General features: G+C 38.7%; 1 protein-coding gene across 1 annotated transcript in view; it reads right to left on the reverse strand.

Annotated features, from left to right (window-relative positions):
• Positions 1–15934, reverse strand: part of ZNF385D (zinc finger protein 385D) — a 420720-nt gene that overhangs the window by 323991 nt on the left and 80795 nt on the right. The window contains exon 2 of the mRNA XM_059818926.1: positions 14434–14712. Within this exon, the coding sequence (XP_059674909.1) occupies positions 14434–14712 (279 nt within the window). The remainder of the gene's footprint in view (positions 1–14433; positions 14713–15934) is intronic.

Here is a 15934-nt window from a genome sequence, read left to right on the forward strand (position 1 = left end):
TATTTACACATACATCCAATCTCGCAGAAATAACATTAAGAGAGTCAATTTGTTGAAATAAACTCTTCTGACTTACAAAAAATAAAAGTGTTGGTAAAATTAAAATGTTTCCTTGTTGAATAGTACTAAGATTTCTATGCCAGCTATAAACTTATTTAATTGTTCTTTCTTTAGCTATAGCATTGTTTGTTTCCACAATCTTTTAATTTGGAGTGTTTATAAGACCAGAGAGGCTTGCCACTGTTCTTGAAACAATTTATTTCACAGTAGTAAGTCTTTAAATGCCAACGCTGCAATTCTGAATGATACATATTTTTCAAAGCTTGGCAGTTCCAGGATCTTTTCTTTGGCTTTCTCAAGCATATTTCATCTGTTTGTGACAGGGGTCACCGATGTCAAAAGAGTCAGGGATAAAATCAAATAAAATAAAGTGAATGATTATGGCAATGTATTTTTCTTAAACATTTCAAGATTTTAAAACATTGGGAATACTTTGTAACTGATGTGTGGTATTTTTGACACTAGATCACAATACCAAGTCTAAATAGAGATCTATGTGTTTCCCTCAACATACAAAAATTACTTTTTAATTAATCATAATTTAATTTCATGATGAGATGTGATCTGTGAGAAAAAAAACACCACACACAAAAAACCAAAAAACCACAAAGAAATTAAATATCAATTATTGCATAGTTTTTTAAATGAGCTGTTTGATCACTCCAGTGTTTACATGGCAGGGTCTACTGTTGACATCTTCAATGGTTTACATAAAAAGTTAATGTATTTGAAGAAAAATAAGTTTGAATGGCTATTAATATTGATCTGCCACGAAGACCAGGTCTGTCTTAATACATCATTGAACAACATCATATCTGTTGTTACTTACTGCATCCTGTAGCATTTGTTCTTCCCTCTGCCACCACTAACAACAGGAAAAAGGTCTAAAAACAAGATCCATATATACTAGTAGCTTTGTTTCTAGATTTCCTCTTTTAGAGGACAAGAATTTTGTTTTTATAATCTTTAACTAGATAGACTGTAACATGCATCAACAACAGTTCTGACTATAAGCTACGAGCAATTTGATGAAAAAAATAAAAAAGCTAAAAAAGGCTTCAACAGTTTGTTTTACATCTCAAAGCCTTTCCAAGAATACAAATTTTACCGTATTTGATTTGCTTCTGTCAATAAACATGATCAACTTGACATTCAGGGTGGAGTTTTCTTGGCCTTTTTTTCTTTTTAAACACACAGCTATGAAGAAAAATCCAAGCCTTTGGCTGTATATATCCAGCTCCTGATGTAAATTAAGCAAATTAGCCCCTGAATCTTTTAAACTGATGTTTTTTCCATATATCTAATCAGAATTTCCTTTGCTGCAACTTGTGACTATCCTCTCTTGCCCTTTCACTGCACACATCCATATGCTCTCTAAAATCCCTCTAGGAAGTTGAAGACTGCAACAGGATCCCCTACTAGCCCTTCTTTTCTTCACAGTAAACAAAAGCAGCTTTGTCAACTTCTCTTCATGAGTCACGTCCTTCAGCAATCTGACCATCTTAGTGATGCTCCTCCAGACTCAATCCCTTTTGTTGATGTCTCTCTTGTACTGGGTGCACAAAACCGGACACAGTACTCTACGTATGATCTCAAAAGCACAGAGTGGGTAGTAATCACTTCCCTCAAACTAGTATGTGTCTTTTTGCAAATGCAGCCCAGTGTGCAGTTAAGCCTTCATCTCTACAAAAGCTCATGAATGATGTTCAACTTGTTTCCCACAAGGACACCCAGGTCCTTTTTCGCAAAGCTGCTCTCCAGCCAGTCAGTCCCCAGCCTGTACTTGTGTATGTTCTACATGCAAGACTTCACGTTTTTGCATCTGTTGAACTTCATGAGGTTACTGCTGGGGCGCTCCTGCAGCTTGTTGAGGTTCCTGTGAATGGTAGCATTGTACTCCATCATACTAATGATTTTGCCATGTTTACTGTCATCCAGATTTGGTAAGAGTGCACTCCATCCTATCATCAGAGTCACTAATGAAGAAGTTAAACAGCATTGACCTCACTATCAATCCTTGGGGAGTGCAATAACCAATCATCTGCCTGTTAGACTGTGAAAGGTTGATCATTACACTTTGAACCTGATAGTTTAGCCAGCTTCTAATCTACTTTGTACTCCACTCATCCAGCCCCTATCTCACCAATCTGGCTACAACAATCCTATGGGAGACCATGATGAAAGCCTTTCTCAAGTCAGAAAATTATATTCCCATGTTCACAGAGACAGTCATTTCACTACAGAAGGTTGGTCTTACAAAGTCTGCATGTAAATCTGTGCTGGCTGTTCCAAGTCACCTTCCTCTACTTCATGTGCCTGCAAATGACTTTCATAAAGACTTGCTCTGTAAACTCCCTGGCCACTGATAATCGACTGACTGGCTTCTAGTTCTTGCCTTTTCTGAAGATGGGAGTAACATTTACCTCTTTCCAGGCATTGCTACTTTCTATTCCTCCCATATAGATCCTTTTAAAATGTACTACACTGCTTGCCACTGACAAGTTTCCCAGTATACAATTCCACAAGAAAAACTCCTACCGGCTTGACCCTAACGGCCTATGGATGTGAGGTCAGAAACTACTCCAAAAAGGTGAACTACTTCTTTTAAAGACTTCCAATTTTTAATACATCACATAGCAAAGATTCTTCAGAGTATCAGATACTGCTGAGCTGAGGGACATCCCTGGTAGTGTTTCAACTTGAACTTGACTACATTTTGTCTACGGTCCTTGTCTCAACTACCCTTGGTAAGAATGCTGTCGTTTTATCAGTAGAGTTTTGCTACCTCTTCTAGAAGAAAAGAAACATTAAAGATATTATTTTTTCAACAGCAAAAGGAGAAAAAGGCAGCATTGAAATTGGAAGTTCACTGAGAATGACCAGCTATAGATATGCATCCATCTGCGTTTTACTATGTTACTATAACTAGTAACATGACTCTGAATCAAAAGTGAGGAAAATGAAGCTAAGTGCAGTCAGAACTATGGCCATGTAATAATCGGTTTTCTTCAGTTTGATGATAAAATAAAAAGACATAATAATTAAAAAACCCCCAAACCCAAACAACACCCTAGGAAAAACTAGGACATATTATCAGAATAGTTCAAACTGAGGACCAAGAAATAGACAAAATTCTACTGTCTTTCCCCAGTGGAAAAAATAACTGTTCACAGTGCAAGCTGCCAAGGTTCAAACCTCTATTGAATTTGAGGACAGGAATGGAAGTGGAAGGAGGAATTTTTTTATCCACTTTTTAATAATATTGCTATTTCTATCAGGATGGAATGAGAATTACTCAAACATAGGGATGGGGTTCTCCTGGCAAAAAAGGGACAGATGAGTTGTTAAGTGTTCCCAAGAATAATTACAAATGGAACAGGTTCAACAGAAGAAAATTATTAATAGTCCATTTCTGAATAATCTTTGACCAAATTGCTAACAAACTGCACTCAGAAATACCAAAGTGAGTCATTTTGACATTTCCAGTTTCACTTATCACTGTACTTAGCTTTGAATGAAATTGCTTAAAGCTTACAAAATGTTTGATCACAAAATTATTTTTCATTATAATGGCATTTCTTTTTTCTTCTACAACATTGTGGGATCCAGCACAAGACTAAGTCTTGGTTTTGATTCTAGTCTAATAGTCATTATGCTGCTGAAGCCTGTAAAAAGAAACATTCAATATTACTTTTACAGTCAAAAAGTCACACACTCATGTTATATTCCATATAATAGATTATATACCATCCCCACTACTAGAGAGGCTTGCATTTAAAGACCTATTACCCTGACATAAAGTATCTGGAGAAGAATTTTAAGAATTTTAATTTTTATTACAGAACAAAGAATTAGTTTAGTAAGTGAGCTGCTTTGCTTACAATTAGTGTATCTTTCCAGCTCTCTAATTTCATATATATGGAAAAAACGGGGGGGGGGAAACAAAGGAAAGACATCATACCAATTAACTCACTCCCACAGTAGCAGTGTGAACTATAGATTAGAATTGATGCTTTCTCAATGATGTAAACTGAACTGGCATAAATGTGTGCTAACTTTAATTAAGTTCCTCAATAGAGTGAGGCACTTGCCTCCTTCTCTTGAAATCAACAGGAGTTTCTAATTAATTTCATTGGAGCTGGTCTTAAAACTCTGATCTTGAGATATATTTCCCTCTACTGTAAAACATGTCAGAGAATAAAAAATTAACGAAAGATTTCAGTGACATGACTGTCAGAAAGACAGTATATTTTGAATCAGAGGAATAAAAAGGCATAAATAAGAAAAAGCATTACTGAAATGCGTGTCATATTTGATGATATCTGCTTTATTTTTCTTCTACTCAGACATAGCTCAAAAATTCTGCTTAAATTCTATGATATCCTAAAAATTAAAAAATTAATGCCACAAGAGGTACAAAATTATCCTTTTACAGCCTCGTTGAGGAATATAGACCTATATCTGAAGTAAGAAAAATAACTGAATATGGGAAAAGCTAGCTCTCAGGAAATTGATACCGGGAAACGTTGGTAAACTTCGTGTGTTGTCATGACTCATAGAAGATTTGTTGCCTACCAGATGCCAGTGCAGAAAAAACCCCACCATCATATTAAAAGACAACAAGTTACCGAGAAGGTCTGGAAGGAAGCCATGGCCATCATAATCTATATTGGACCTAGTGATATAAGCAGAACTAAATGGAGATCCTGCAAAACAGGTTTCAACACTTCATTAGCTGTACATGCAAGCTGAGGTCAAGTGCCAGCATTCTCAGAAATGAGACTGGTGCCACACTCAGGAAGAAGCAAAGAACAGCAGACCAACATCTCTGCACAGTTCAGAAACAATGCAGATGGACACAGATTGCTCCCAGAGTAACTGAACCTTATACAGCTAATTTAGTATTGATTACCAATATTCCTGCTATGGCATAAAACAGTAAGACAATACTTACCTAAAACAGTATTAGCTTTAAAATGGAGAGACAATCTAGTTCAGATAAATAGGGTGTACGGCAGGTTCTAGCCTGAAACCATACAGGAGGAAAAAAAAAGAAACGAAAAAAAAAAAAACCCCAGAAAAGTGATTTAAAAAAGGCTGTGTTAATGTTAAGCAGAGGTGCAAAAGAAAGCAAGATGACAGTTAGCTTTCCTGCTTTTCGCAAGCGTATTTCAAGCACAGATTTGAGGACTAAAAGGGCAGTTATTTTTCAACATAGAACAAAAAATGTTGTACATCTAGGAGCAACATAAAGGCCTGAAGACATGAGGCCATAAATGTCTAAAAAGGACAAGCGAACTGTGAGAGCACAACGTTTGGAACATACAGAGTAAGAACTGTGAGTATAGAAGCGGATTAAATGTAGCAAGCAGGCACACAATGGGTGAAGATTTTCAACCTCTAATGTGCATATAACAGCAGCCCTTGTGTGCTGTTGAAGACACCTTTAAGTACCTCAGCCCCCACTGCCTTAGCATAGCAATCAGAAACCCTTTCCAGGTTTGCTAGAAGGCAGCAAAGTAAGGACCCACTTCTGAACTTGTTTCAGCTGTTTGACACGGTTGTAGAATTTCTCATGGGCAAACATCCATGTCCTATGAATGGAGACAATTTGCTAAGGATCTTGGCTTTGGAAACAGTACCCAAAAGGAGGGCACTCTATACAGCTGGGGATATTAAAAAAAGAACGTGTGCAGTCTTATATTCAGGCAGAAAACTAGAACAAACTCAATTCTTTGTAACTTTTTCAACCTGCAGTTAGAGGCTTGTTTAGACCCTGAGCACATGTTCTTGATAGTTGAGACTCTTCATGGTTTGATTCATAACAAACTACCACAGCACGTTTTATCCACTTGTAACCTAAGATGGTAGAAAAGAAAGGAATTTGCCAGTTGAGACAGAACTATACTTCAACAAAGGACATAAGCACATTCTTAAGTGCACTTGATGAACAATAAGGAACTTCAAAAATACTTTAAGCGTATTTAGCCATACATTTCTACTTATTCCCTCAGCTCCTGAAGAATTAATCATAATTAAGAAACACAGTTTTCTAGGCTCTATAATTTTTTTTTTATTCTGACATGCTATTTAGTACACCAATTACCAGATACACTACCTGAAAAATTGTTCAACTACTATGAATTTCTCCTCCCCAAATCCAGAAGAATGTTTTGGGGCTTGCTAAAGTATATGTTACCTTTGTGACTGCAGGGCATTACTGAAGTTATTCCAGGTGCAGTCATGAAACTTTCTCCCCAGCCTCCCCACAATTCGTTACAATGCTAGGGTTTACCTATGATTGGTCTGTATTAAAATGTAGTAATGTTCCTTTGCATTTATTTGTAACAGGTAGCAGTCAGCTAACTATAGCAAGTCTACAATGAATACTTGCACACATGTAAAGAGTTTGTCCACAATTACCATCCATCCATCATTTTTTGTATACCCACAAAGCCAAGTGGATCCTACTGTGCTTATTAGGGGAAATAGGAACATCATGCATGTGACTGGTGTGAGCTGGCTCCTTCTTAAGCATAATTCATTCAATGATACACAAGTTACATTGTGAAAAAACTTTGTGCTGAACTATGATGTCATATACGGTGGGTATTAAATTTCTGAATATGATTTAAAAAAAAATTCTGCAAACACAAGTAGTGATTTAAAAGCATATCTTGCTTGCAAAAGTGCTCTTAAAAGCAGAAACTATGTTAATAGTTCACTAACTGGAATAGGAACACGATGGAAACAGACAAGTGCTTTGGAATAAGAAGAAAGATTTACATCTGGGAGCAGTGGAAGAGACAACATACTGCCTTCAGCCAGTCCTACTTGTCCAGAGATCTCCAGCTTTGACATTTGGGAGGTATAACAGAATACCTAGAAGGAACCTGCTTTGCTTCTTTACAAAATACTGGCATCTATGACCCACAAACTAGAGGCTTAAAACCAGAAGGTAAGTCATATTGGTTTTATTGCTAATTGGCCATGAGGCTCTGCATCAGAACATGACATTAAAAAAAAAGTTTGCAACCACAAAATAGTAAGATAGTTATGATCTTGAGAAGAGTCTGTTATAGGTCATTGGTAGAGACATGAGACTTCCAGAGACATCTCAAGCTGATCTGACAATACTTGTTTCTGAGGAAACTAACACAAAACTAACAGTTGCCATCACAGAAACATGGTGGGACAACTCGCGTGACTGGAGTCCTGCAATGGATGGCTATAAGCTCTTCAGGAGGGATAGGCAAGGAAGGAGAGGCGGTGGGGTGGCTCTGTACGTTAGGGAGTGTTTTGATTGTATAGAGCTCAACGATTGCGACGACAAGGTTGAATGCTTATGGGTAAGGATGAGGGGGAAGGCAAACAAGGCAGCTATCCTGCTGGGTGTCTCTTATAGACCACCCAACCAGGACAAAGAAGCCGACTAAGCATTCTCCAAGCGACTGGCAGAAGTCTCACAGTAGCAAGACATTGTTCTTGTGGGGGACTTCAACTTACCGGACGTCTGCTGGACATTAACATCTGCTGAATATTAACAGTCCTGGTTAACATGGGAGGTCCCAGACAACTGGAGGCTTGCCAGTGTGACGCCCATCTACAAGAAGGGCCGGAAGGAGGATCAGGGCACTACAGGCCTGTCAGCCTGACCTCGGTGCTGGGGAAGACTATGGAGAGGTTCATCCTGAGAGTGCTCACATGCAGGACAACCAAGGGATCAGGCCCAGCCAGCACGGGTTCATGAAAGGCAGGTCCTGCTTGACCAACCTGATCTCCTTCTATGACCAGATGACCCGCCTAATGGATGAGGGAAAGGCTGTCGATGCTGTCTACCAGGACTTTAGTAAAGCCTTCGACACTGTCCCCCACAGAATTCTCCTGGAGAAGCTGGCAACTCGTAGCTCGGACAGGTGCACTCTTCGCTGGGTAAAAAACTAGCTGGATGGCCAAGCCCAGAGAGTTGTGGTGAATAGAGTCGAATCCAGTTGGCGGCCGGTCACAAGTGGAGTCCCCCAGGGCTCAGTTTTGGGGCCAGTCTTGTTTAATGTATTTATCGATGATCTGGATGAGGGGATTGAGCGCTCCCTCAGCAAGTTTGCAGACGACACCAAGTTGGGCAGTAGTGTTGATCTGCTCAAGGGTAAGAAGGGATCTGCAGAGGGATCTGGACAGGCTGGATCGATGGGCCCAGGCCAGTTGTATGAGGTTCAACAAGGCCAAGTGCCGGGTCCTGCACTTTGGCCACAACAACCCCAGGCACCACTACAGGCTTGGGGATGAGTGGCTGGAAAGCTCCCCCGCAGAAAAGGACCTGGGGGTGTTGATCGACAGCCGGCTGAATATGAGCCAGCAGTGTGCCCAGGTGGCCAAGAAGGCCAACGGCATCCTGGCTTGTATCAGAAATAGTGTGGCCAGCAGGAGTAGGGAGGTGATCGTGCCCCTGTACTCGGCCCTGGTGAAGTCACACATCAAATCCTGTGTTCAGTTTTGGGCCCCTCACTACAAGAAGGACATTGAGGTGCTGGAGCATGTCCAGAGAAGGGCGACGAAGCTGGTGAGGGGTCTGGAGCACAAGTCTTATGAGGAGCGGCTGAGGGAACTGGGGTTGTTTATTCTGGACAAGACGAGGCTGAGGGGAGACCTCATCGCTTTCTACAATTACCTGAGGGGGGGTTGCAGAGAGGTGGGTGTTGGTCTCTTCTCCCAAGTGACTAGCAACAGGACAAGAGAAAATGGCCTCAACTTGCGCCAGGGGAGGTTCAGGCTGGATATTGGGAAAAATTTCTTTACTGAGAGAGTGGTGAGACACTGGAATAAGCTGCCCAGGGAAGTGGTGGAGTCACCATCACTGGAGATGTTCAAGGAACATGTGGGCGTGGCATTGTGGGACATGGTTTAGTGGGCATGGTGGTGTTGGGTTGATGGTTGGACTTGATGATCTTACAGGTCTTTTCCAACCTTAGTGATTCTGTGACAGGACTTGTCTCCCAGGAAACTAACAGAAAATCCTCTCCTCTGAAGGAGAATATACTTTGTCTGAAGATTTCCCCCATTCCTGAATGCCGTATGCAATCCTCTTTCTCTGAAAGGAGGACTAATGCAATGAAAAGAGCAGGCAACATTATTTTTCCCTGAAAGCTGTAGCTTGGTAGTTTACCACCTTAAAGTAAGATTCTGTGTGCCCCAAAGCTGCCAGTTTTCATGACCAAAAAACATGACAGCAGAGGTGTAAAGCGCAGCAGCAGCAGCACAGAACTAGACAAGAACCGGCAACAGAAAAGTGCTAGGAAGGAGACTCTGGAAGTGGTTTAGGTGAATCTTCTGGATTTCCTACCTGCAGGACTGTAAAAAGTCAGGATTTAGATGCAAAAAAAAGTGTAAAATATTAAATATTTTCTCTGACCAGTGTGCAAAAATTTACTGCGTAGATATTATGGAATTGTCATCTCAAGAGTTGTTGTGGGAAACTACATTCAACCACCAAATATGGTTAAAAAAAAATGTGTGAAACATTTTGCTCATATTGTAGTGTATATTTCAGTATAACTGTAACAATCAAATTGTTATTCATTCTTATGTAATATCTAGTGCTGAATTAAGAGATTTGCTTTTTGCAATTATCAACAGATTAAAAAAAAGGATATTTAATTCTCATCTTTTCCCTTTCTCTCTTCCATGCACTCACTGTCCTTGTTCACAATACAATAAAATTTTACTAAGATGAAATTTCACTGAAAAAAAGTTGTAGGCAGGTTTAGTTGAAAAGAAAGTAAATGAAACTTGCTAAACTGGATAGTCTCTTGTCTGGGTTATGAATTCAGAGACCTAGATAAAGAAACTACTGCCAAATGCCTCACTGGCTCCTATGTTCCAAAAGAATAATGTTTCAGAAATCAATTTTTAAAGTGAAAGGAGTTCTATGAATTTTGGGGCATTTCTCAGCTCTTTCATTATCCACTTGTTATCTAATGTATTGTAGAAATTATTTCAGAGGAAAGCAGTTTTAGTTTTGGCCTAAGCATGCCTCATCCACTCATGATGATTCAGCAACTTACACAAAAGGAAGCACAGGGGAAATTCTGGTTTACATAAAATCTTCGTAATACCAGCTTTCTCACTGGTAATGCTACACATTTGCATCCACAGGTATTTTTCCATTCTGTCAGTAGAAACGTGAGTCTTACTCCTGGTGGTCAGAATAAACCATTTCCCACAAGAGGTCACCTCCTCCCACAGCATCCAGGCTGGTTTTGTGAGAAGTGGTGCAATGTTGGCAGACCAGAGAAGAAATGCATTTTGCCCTCTTTTAATACCAAAACTTACTCAAAATCTGCACTAATTTATTTGTCACCTTGCTACTGCATGTAGGAGAGCAGAAAGGCAAAAAAATCAGCAGCAAGAAGAATATATTATAGAGTGTAATGAGGAAAGTGTGAGAAGTCTTTTTAAGTGACATAAAAGGCAATTATTAGGAGGAAGGAACACAGCAAATTGTGTTACTCCCAAGCACATACAGTTCCGTAACAGAAGTGCTGATGTCTCACCATGTCCTGTGTTGTGGTTTAAGCCCAGCCGGCAACTAAGCACCACACAGCCGCTCGCTCACTCCCCTCAGTGGGATGGGGGAAAGAATCGGAAGAGTAAAAGTGAGAAAACTCGTGGGTTGAGATAAAGACAGTTTAACAGGTAAAGCAAAAGCTTAGCATGCAAGCAAAGCAAAACAAGGAATTCATTCACTACTTCCCATCAGCAGGCAGGTGTTCAGCCTTCTCCAGGAAAGCAGGGCTCCATCATGCATAATGGTTACTTGGGAAGACAAATGCCATCATTCCGAATGTCCCCCCACTTCCTTCTTCTTCTTCCCCCAGTTTATATGCTGAGCATGACATCATATGGCATGAAGTATCCCTTTGGTCAGTTAGGGTCAGCTGTCCCGGCTGTGTCCCCTCCCAACTTCTTGTGAACCCCCAGCCTGCTCACTGGTGGGGTGGGGTGAGAAGCAGAAAAAGCCTTGACTCTGTGTAAGCACTGCTCAGCAATAACAAAAACATCCCTGTATCATAAACACTGTTTTCAGCACAAATCCAAAACATAGCCTCATATTAGCTACTATGAAGAAAATTAACTCTACTCCAGCCAAAACCAGCACATCCTGTTAAGTCATCACAAATCACTGTACCAAGTAATGACACAAGAAATAATAGGTTCACATCATTTTTGTGACTGCACAGTCTGCTGTTCTGAGGCTGCTCTGCCCCAGGAAGGCACCAAGTGGGTATCTACATTGTAAAGCTGCCAAGCTGACAGATAAGCAACTAGCAAAACTTTTTAGAGTAAGTCTGGTGAGTTGTTCAAATTCAGTGCAGATACCAATACAGCAGCAAAGAAATGCTGCTTTTAACCCCACAACACACATCATTTATTAATTGTATATTTGCAGAGGTTAATGGGCTTTGTGCTTAAACAACTTACCTTATCAAATTATGCAGAAATATTCAAATATAGTAACATGCTCTTTTATGTCCAGCAGATAAAAGCTACCTCACACAGTTTGAAGATAATGACTATAGAGCAACAGCTTTAATTACAGTCAAATGCTAATACAGCTGAACCCTACCTCTGTTCAGCAGTCCATTGCGAATTGTTTGGGAACAAGACATGGGCTGTTGCTTCATATAAATCGATCCTCCATTTCTATTACCTCTTGTGATATAAAACACACAAATCCATCCTGCTTTGTAGGAATAATTCAGAGATGAAACAAAACAAGGAGAAGTCACAATTCCAATATTTTTCCCAGCCTTTCCATGTACGTTCCAAGTAAGCACACAACTTTGCAAAGGCATATACAACCCATAGTACAGTCCATGAATCACTGTATTGGGAAACGGGGTTTTCTTGTGCATAGTGCAAGTACTTCACGCATTCAACATGAGATATAATGAGTAACTACTGATGATGAAGCCTTAGAAGACAATCTCATAAAACAGAGCCTTTACTTAGTTTTAATTTACAGCAGAATTTAGTCTCAAGAATGATTAGATCATTAATCTGGACATTGAGCATAACAGCTGTCTTCTGTGACAATCAGGCTTCTACACAAGAAATACCATTCTTATAAATAAAGCAACGTACTGACATACATTGAATAAATAGTACTGTGCATATTTAACAGTTACTTAGTTACATCAGTGACCTTCAAAAAGCATCATTTGTGTGCACGTGATAAACTGAAAGGGTCAAGTCATAATTTTTTTTCAGTCATGGTCATATATCACTTGAGTTCGCTGGGGTCTCATCAACAAAGCAATCATTCCTCCAAAAAACATTGCCCATATTTCAGATATACTAGTTTTGACAAAACCTATTATTGTGGAAGGTCTGTCAGGTTCAAATTTCTACTTGACCTAGAAAAGGTATCTCAAAGGATGTCTGTTCAAAGTGCAGGGAGGATGGTTACTCAAACTTTCAGTTCTAATTCAGTTCTAACTTTTAGAAAGAAATATTTAATATTGGTCTCTATTTCATTCATAATGTTCAGTTTAAAAAAAACCTGAAAACTCAATGTTTGGTGATATGTGAAAGTCACTTCCTTATGCTCTTCCCTATGTTATTCTCTCAATGGAGCACTACTTTTGATGATACTCAAAGATCTGCCAGATTTGAGAAGCCTAAAGTTTCAGGCAACCCCCCAAAATAACTGCACTTTGAAACAAAGAGTCAGACAGTCAATCAGCTATTTTCTGACTACAAATGGATGCAGTTACACATGACATAGGGATACTTTTAAGGAGGAAATAAGAAACATGCTGCTATACTACTACTTTGATCCTCTCTAGAATATAAATGTTGAAGCACGATTGAAGCCCTTCAACACTTTGACAATTTCAGCATTGCTTAATTCTTTCATTACCAAGGATTAAAGCAGAAAAATAAACTGCAATAAAACACTTTCTATGATTAGCAAAACTGTTGTGCTAATAATAATGATAACATAATTTTACCTTTACTGAAGATAGCAATAACATTTGACTGTGTTTATTTGGTTATAGAAAGAATGCATTTGTGGATAACCATATTGCACTTTTAATCAATTAGAAAAATCAATCTTTCTTTACACATTTTTACAGTTCCTAATAATGGTAGTGGTATTCTTCCTTAAGCCTGAACTATGAACAGTGCCAAACGTTATAGTCCTGCCACTTAAAGACAAAATAATTTGTGTTGTTCAGTGTTATGGGGTTTTTTTGTTTGTTTTATTGTTTTGTTTTAAGGAAATGAGCAACACCTCATACATAGCAAAGCACTCACTTACAACACACTTCAGCAACATACCCGTATTATTCCCAACTCTTAAATGCAGGACAAAGCACAGATTATTAAAATACCTCTTAAGTCCTATTTAAGATTAGTGTTCTGCATATCCTTCTGCAGATAGGGAAGAAGCAACTCATGGCACAAAATATTAAGCAATGTGTGTGGTCTGAAGAAAGGAAGTCTGAAAGTCCTAAGCACATCATATTAAGACCCTCATTTTTGTGACATGGTGCATAGAAGCAGATAGAACAATACAGTACAACTCTACCCATAGTACAGCAAAGTAGCATACCACCTGTTAGGAAACTGAGAAAATTAGAACATAGTAATCTCTTTTTTCTTGTCAGGGACCATCATTTGTCTCTATTATCTGATTTACTTTTGTAAATAAAGCCACAGCCATGTTTTTCTTTGAGGCATACAATTCACTCTGATGATAGGAAAACATGCCACCTACAACAAAATGCTTTTCCAAAAGCTGTCAGTGAAATCCATTAAAATCCAAATAACCTTTGTTCCATCTCTGTTTGACTTCAGTCATGATCTTTAAACAGACTTATGCTAGCTATGAGTTGAACCCTGAATAAGCAAACTAAAGTGAAATGAGTTTGGGAATGTATTTGTTCTGTGTAATGTATTTGTTTCAATTTCTTTTGCAACCACGTTACATTCATTAAAAGCAAACATACCCTTAACAAGTATAACCTTTCTAGTAGACTGTGAAATACAAAATATCACTGATTATGCTGAAAACCATCAAAATGCAAATGGAATGAGAAGGAGTCTGAATCAACATCATCATGTAAACAAAACATAGAATGAAAACACTTGTAACAACACAGATGGTATACGTCTAGCTATTTGCCAGATGCTCATGCTAGGGATGACCCCAAGCACTCTGAAGTCATCGAGAGCCTTTGCCTTAACTTCAAAGCATTTGTTGGCTGAATAAAAAAAAATGCTTAGACTCATATATATTAACATTACTGCACATTGCTGCGATTCTCAGATCAAAACACGGAAAAAGGTATGTATTTTTTTAATGCTTACCATTATCACTTTTGAGATTTCCATTACTGAGCTGTTTTAACCTCTTCTGATGGGATTTGCCATTGTAGTGGATTTGTGCCTGAGCAGCAGAGTTCAGCTGAATGTTACAAACATTACACAAAGTGAAATTGGTGTGTTTCTTTTCTCTTTCCTTCTTTTCTTCAGTGCCATCGGGTGTTAATTCTTTCTCACCTTCCCTGTCTGGGACGGATGTGAAATCCGAATTGTATGAGTGGTTATCAACTGGTAAATCAGGGCTCCAGGGCTTCTTCATATTTTCTGGGGGGGTGGGGGGGAGAGAAAAAAAAACAAAACATAAGAGTAAGTAACACAAACTTTTTTTTTGCAAACCAGCAAAAGGTTCTTTGCATTTTCATATTTTAACACTACATTTCTGCATATATTTCGCCTGTGACAGTAACTGGTAAGCACTTTCCCTGGCTTTATCTCTACCCACAAGGTTTTCCATCTTATTTCCCCCTCCCTGTCCTGGTGTGGAAAGGGAGTGAGAGAGCTTCTGGGTGGGGGTCTGGCAGCCAGCCAAGGTTAATCAATCATAGAAATACACACAGTTATTACAGCAGAAATATTTTATAATCCTCTCTAGGATTAAATCAGTGTCACATTTTGACTTTTTCTTAATATAAAATATAAAGTAAATAGGTCAGTTAAACTCTACGTGAAGGACAACCTATTGTTACGTTCCATTATATACACTCCTACATTCAAATACTGTACTTGGCTAATCACTAATCACTACAAATTCTTAGCTGTTTTAGCACTTGAAATGCAAGATGTGTTTTTCAAGTTGGAACAAAAAAAAGGGGGGGCAGGGAGAAGAGTTAGTCTCTGTTTCCCATATTTATATATTTTGATGTGTTGCGATCAACAGAAGAAAAAATAAACCCCCTATATTTTAGTCAGCTAATCTGAAATGCATAGACGTCACTCGAGTTTATTTATTAGGTATTTAGCAATCCCTAGTCATCCCCTCTCCACTTCCTGTGGATGTTTTCAAGCCCAAGTCTAATCATTTCATAACTTGTCTGATTAAAAATAGTTCAAAGACAAATAATAAACATGTTTTATTAGTTTCTTATATTAACCTCCCAGGATTATAATTCAAGGATAGTTAACTTAGATTCAGCTAATACCAAACTGTAACAACTACAGAAATGAGAAGATAATCCCATCTGCAGAACTTTAAGTGAAACCAATGTAAACACGACCTTCTGTAATTAAAGGTGAGCAGAAATGGCACAGGCGAAGAAGTGCTCTGTGCACTGCAAACCTAATTTACTATTCAAGGAGTGCAAAATGTTATAACAACTTAGCATCTTTATGAGACCTTTATATAGCACATAAATCTTTAAACTGGTTGTTCTCCCAGACTTAGTGAATAAATGAAGGTCTAGCCAAAGAAACAAATCCGTACTTTGAGTGATAAAATTACTGCAGCCTTAAATATGATGGTACTATTTGGTCTCTAACTAACAAATCA

This window comes from Gavia stellata, chromosome 6 (genome assembly GCF_030936135.1).
Source record: "Gavia stellata isolate bGavSte3 chromosome 6, bGavSte3.hap2, whole genome shotgun sequence".
In the NCBI taxonomy this organism is placed as follows: Eukaryota; Metazoa; Chordata; class Aves; order Gaviiformes; family Gaviidae; genus Gavia; species Gavia stellata.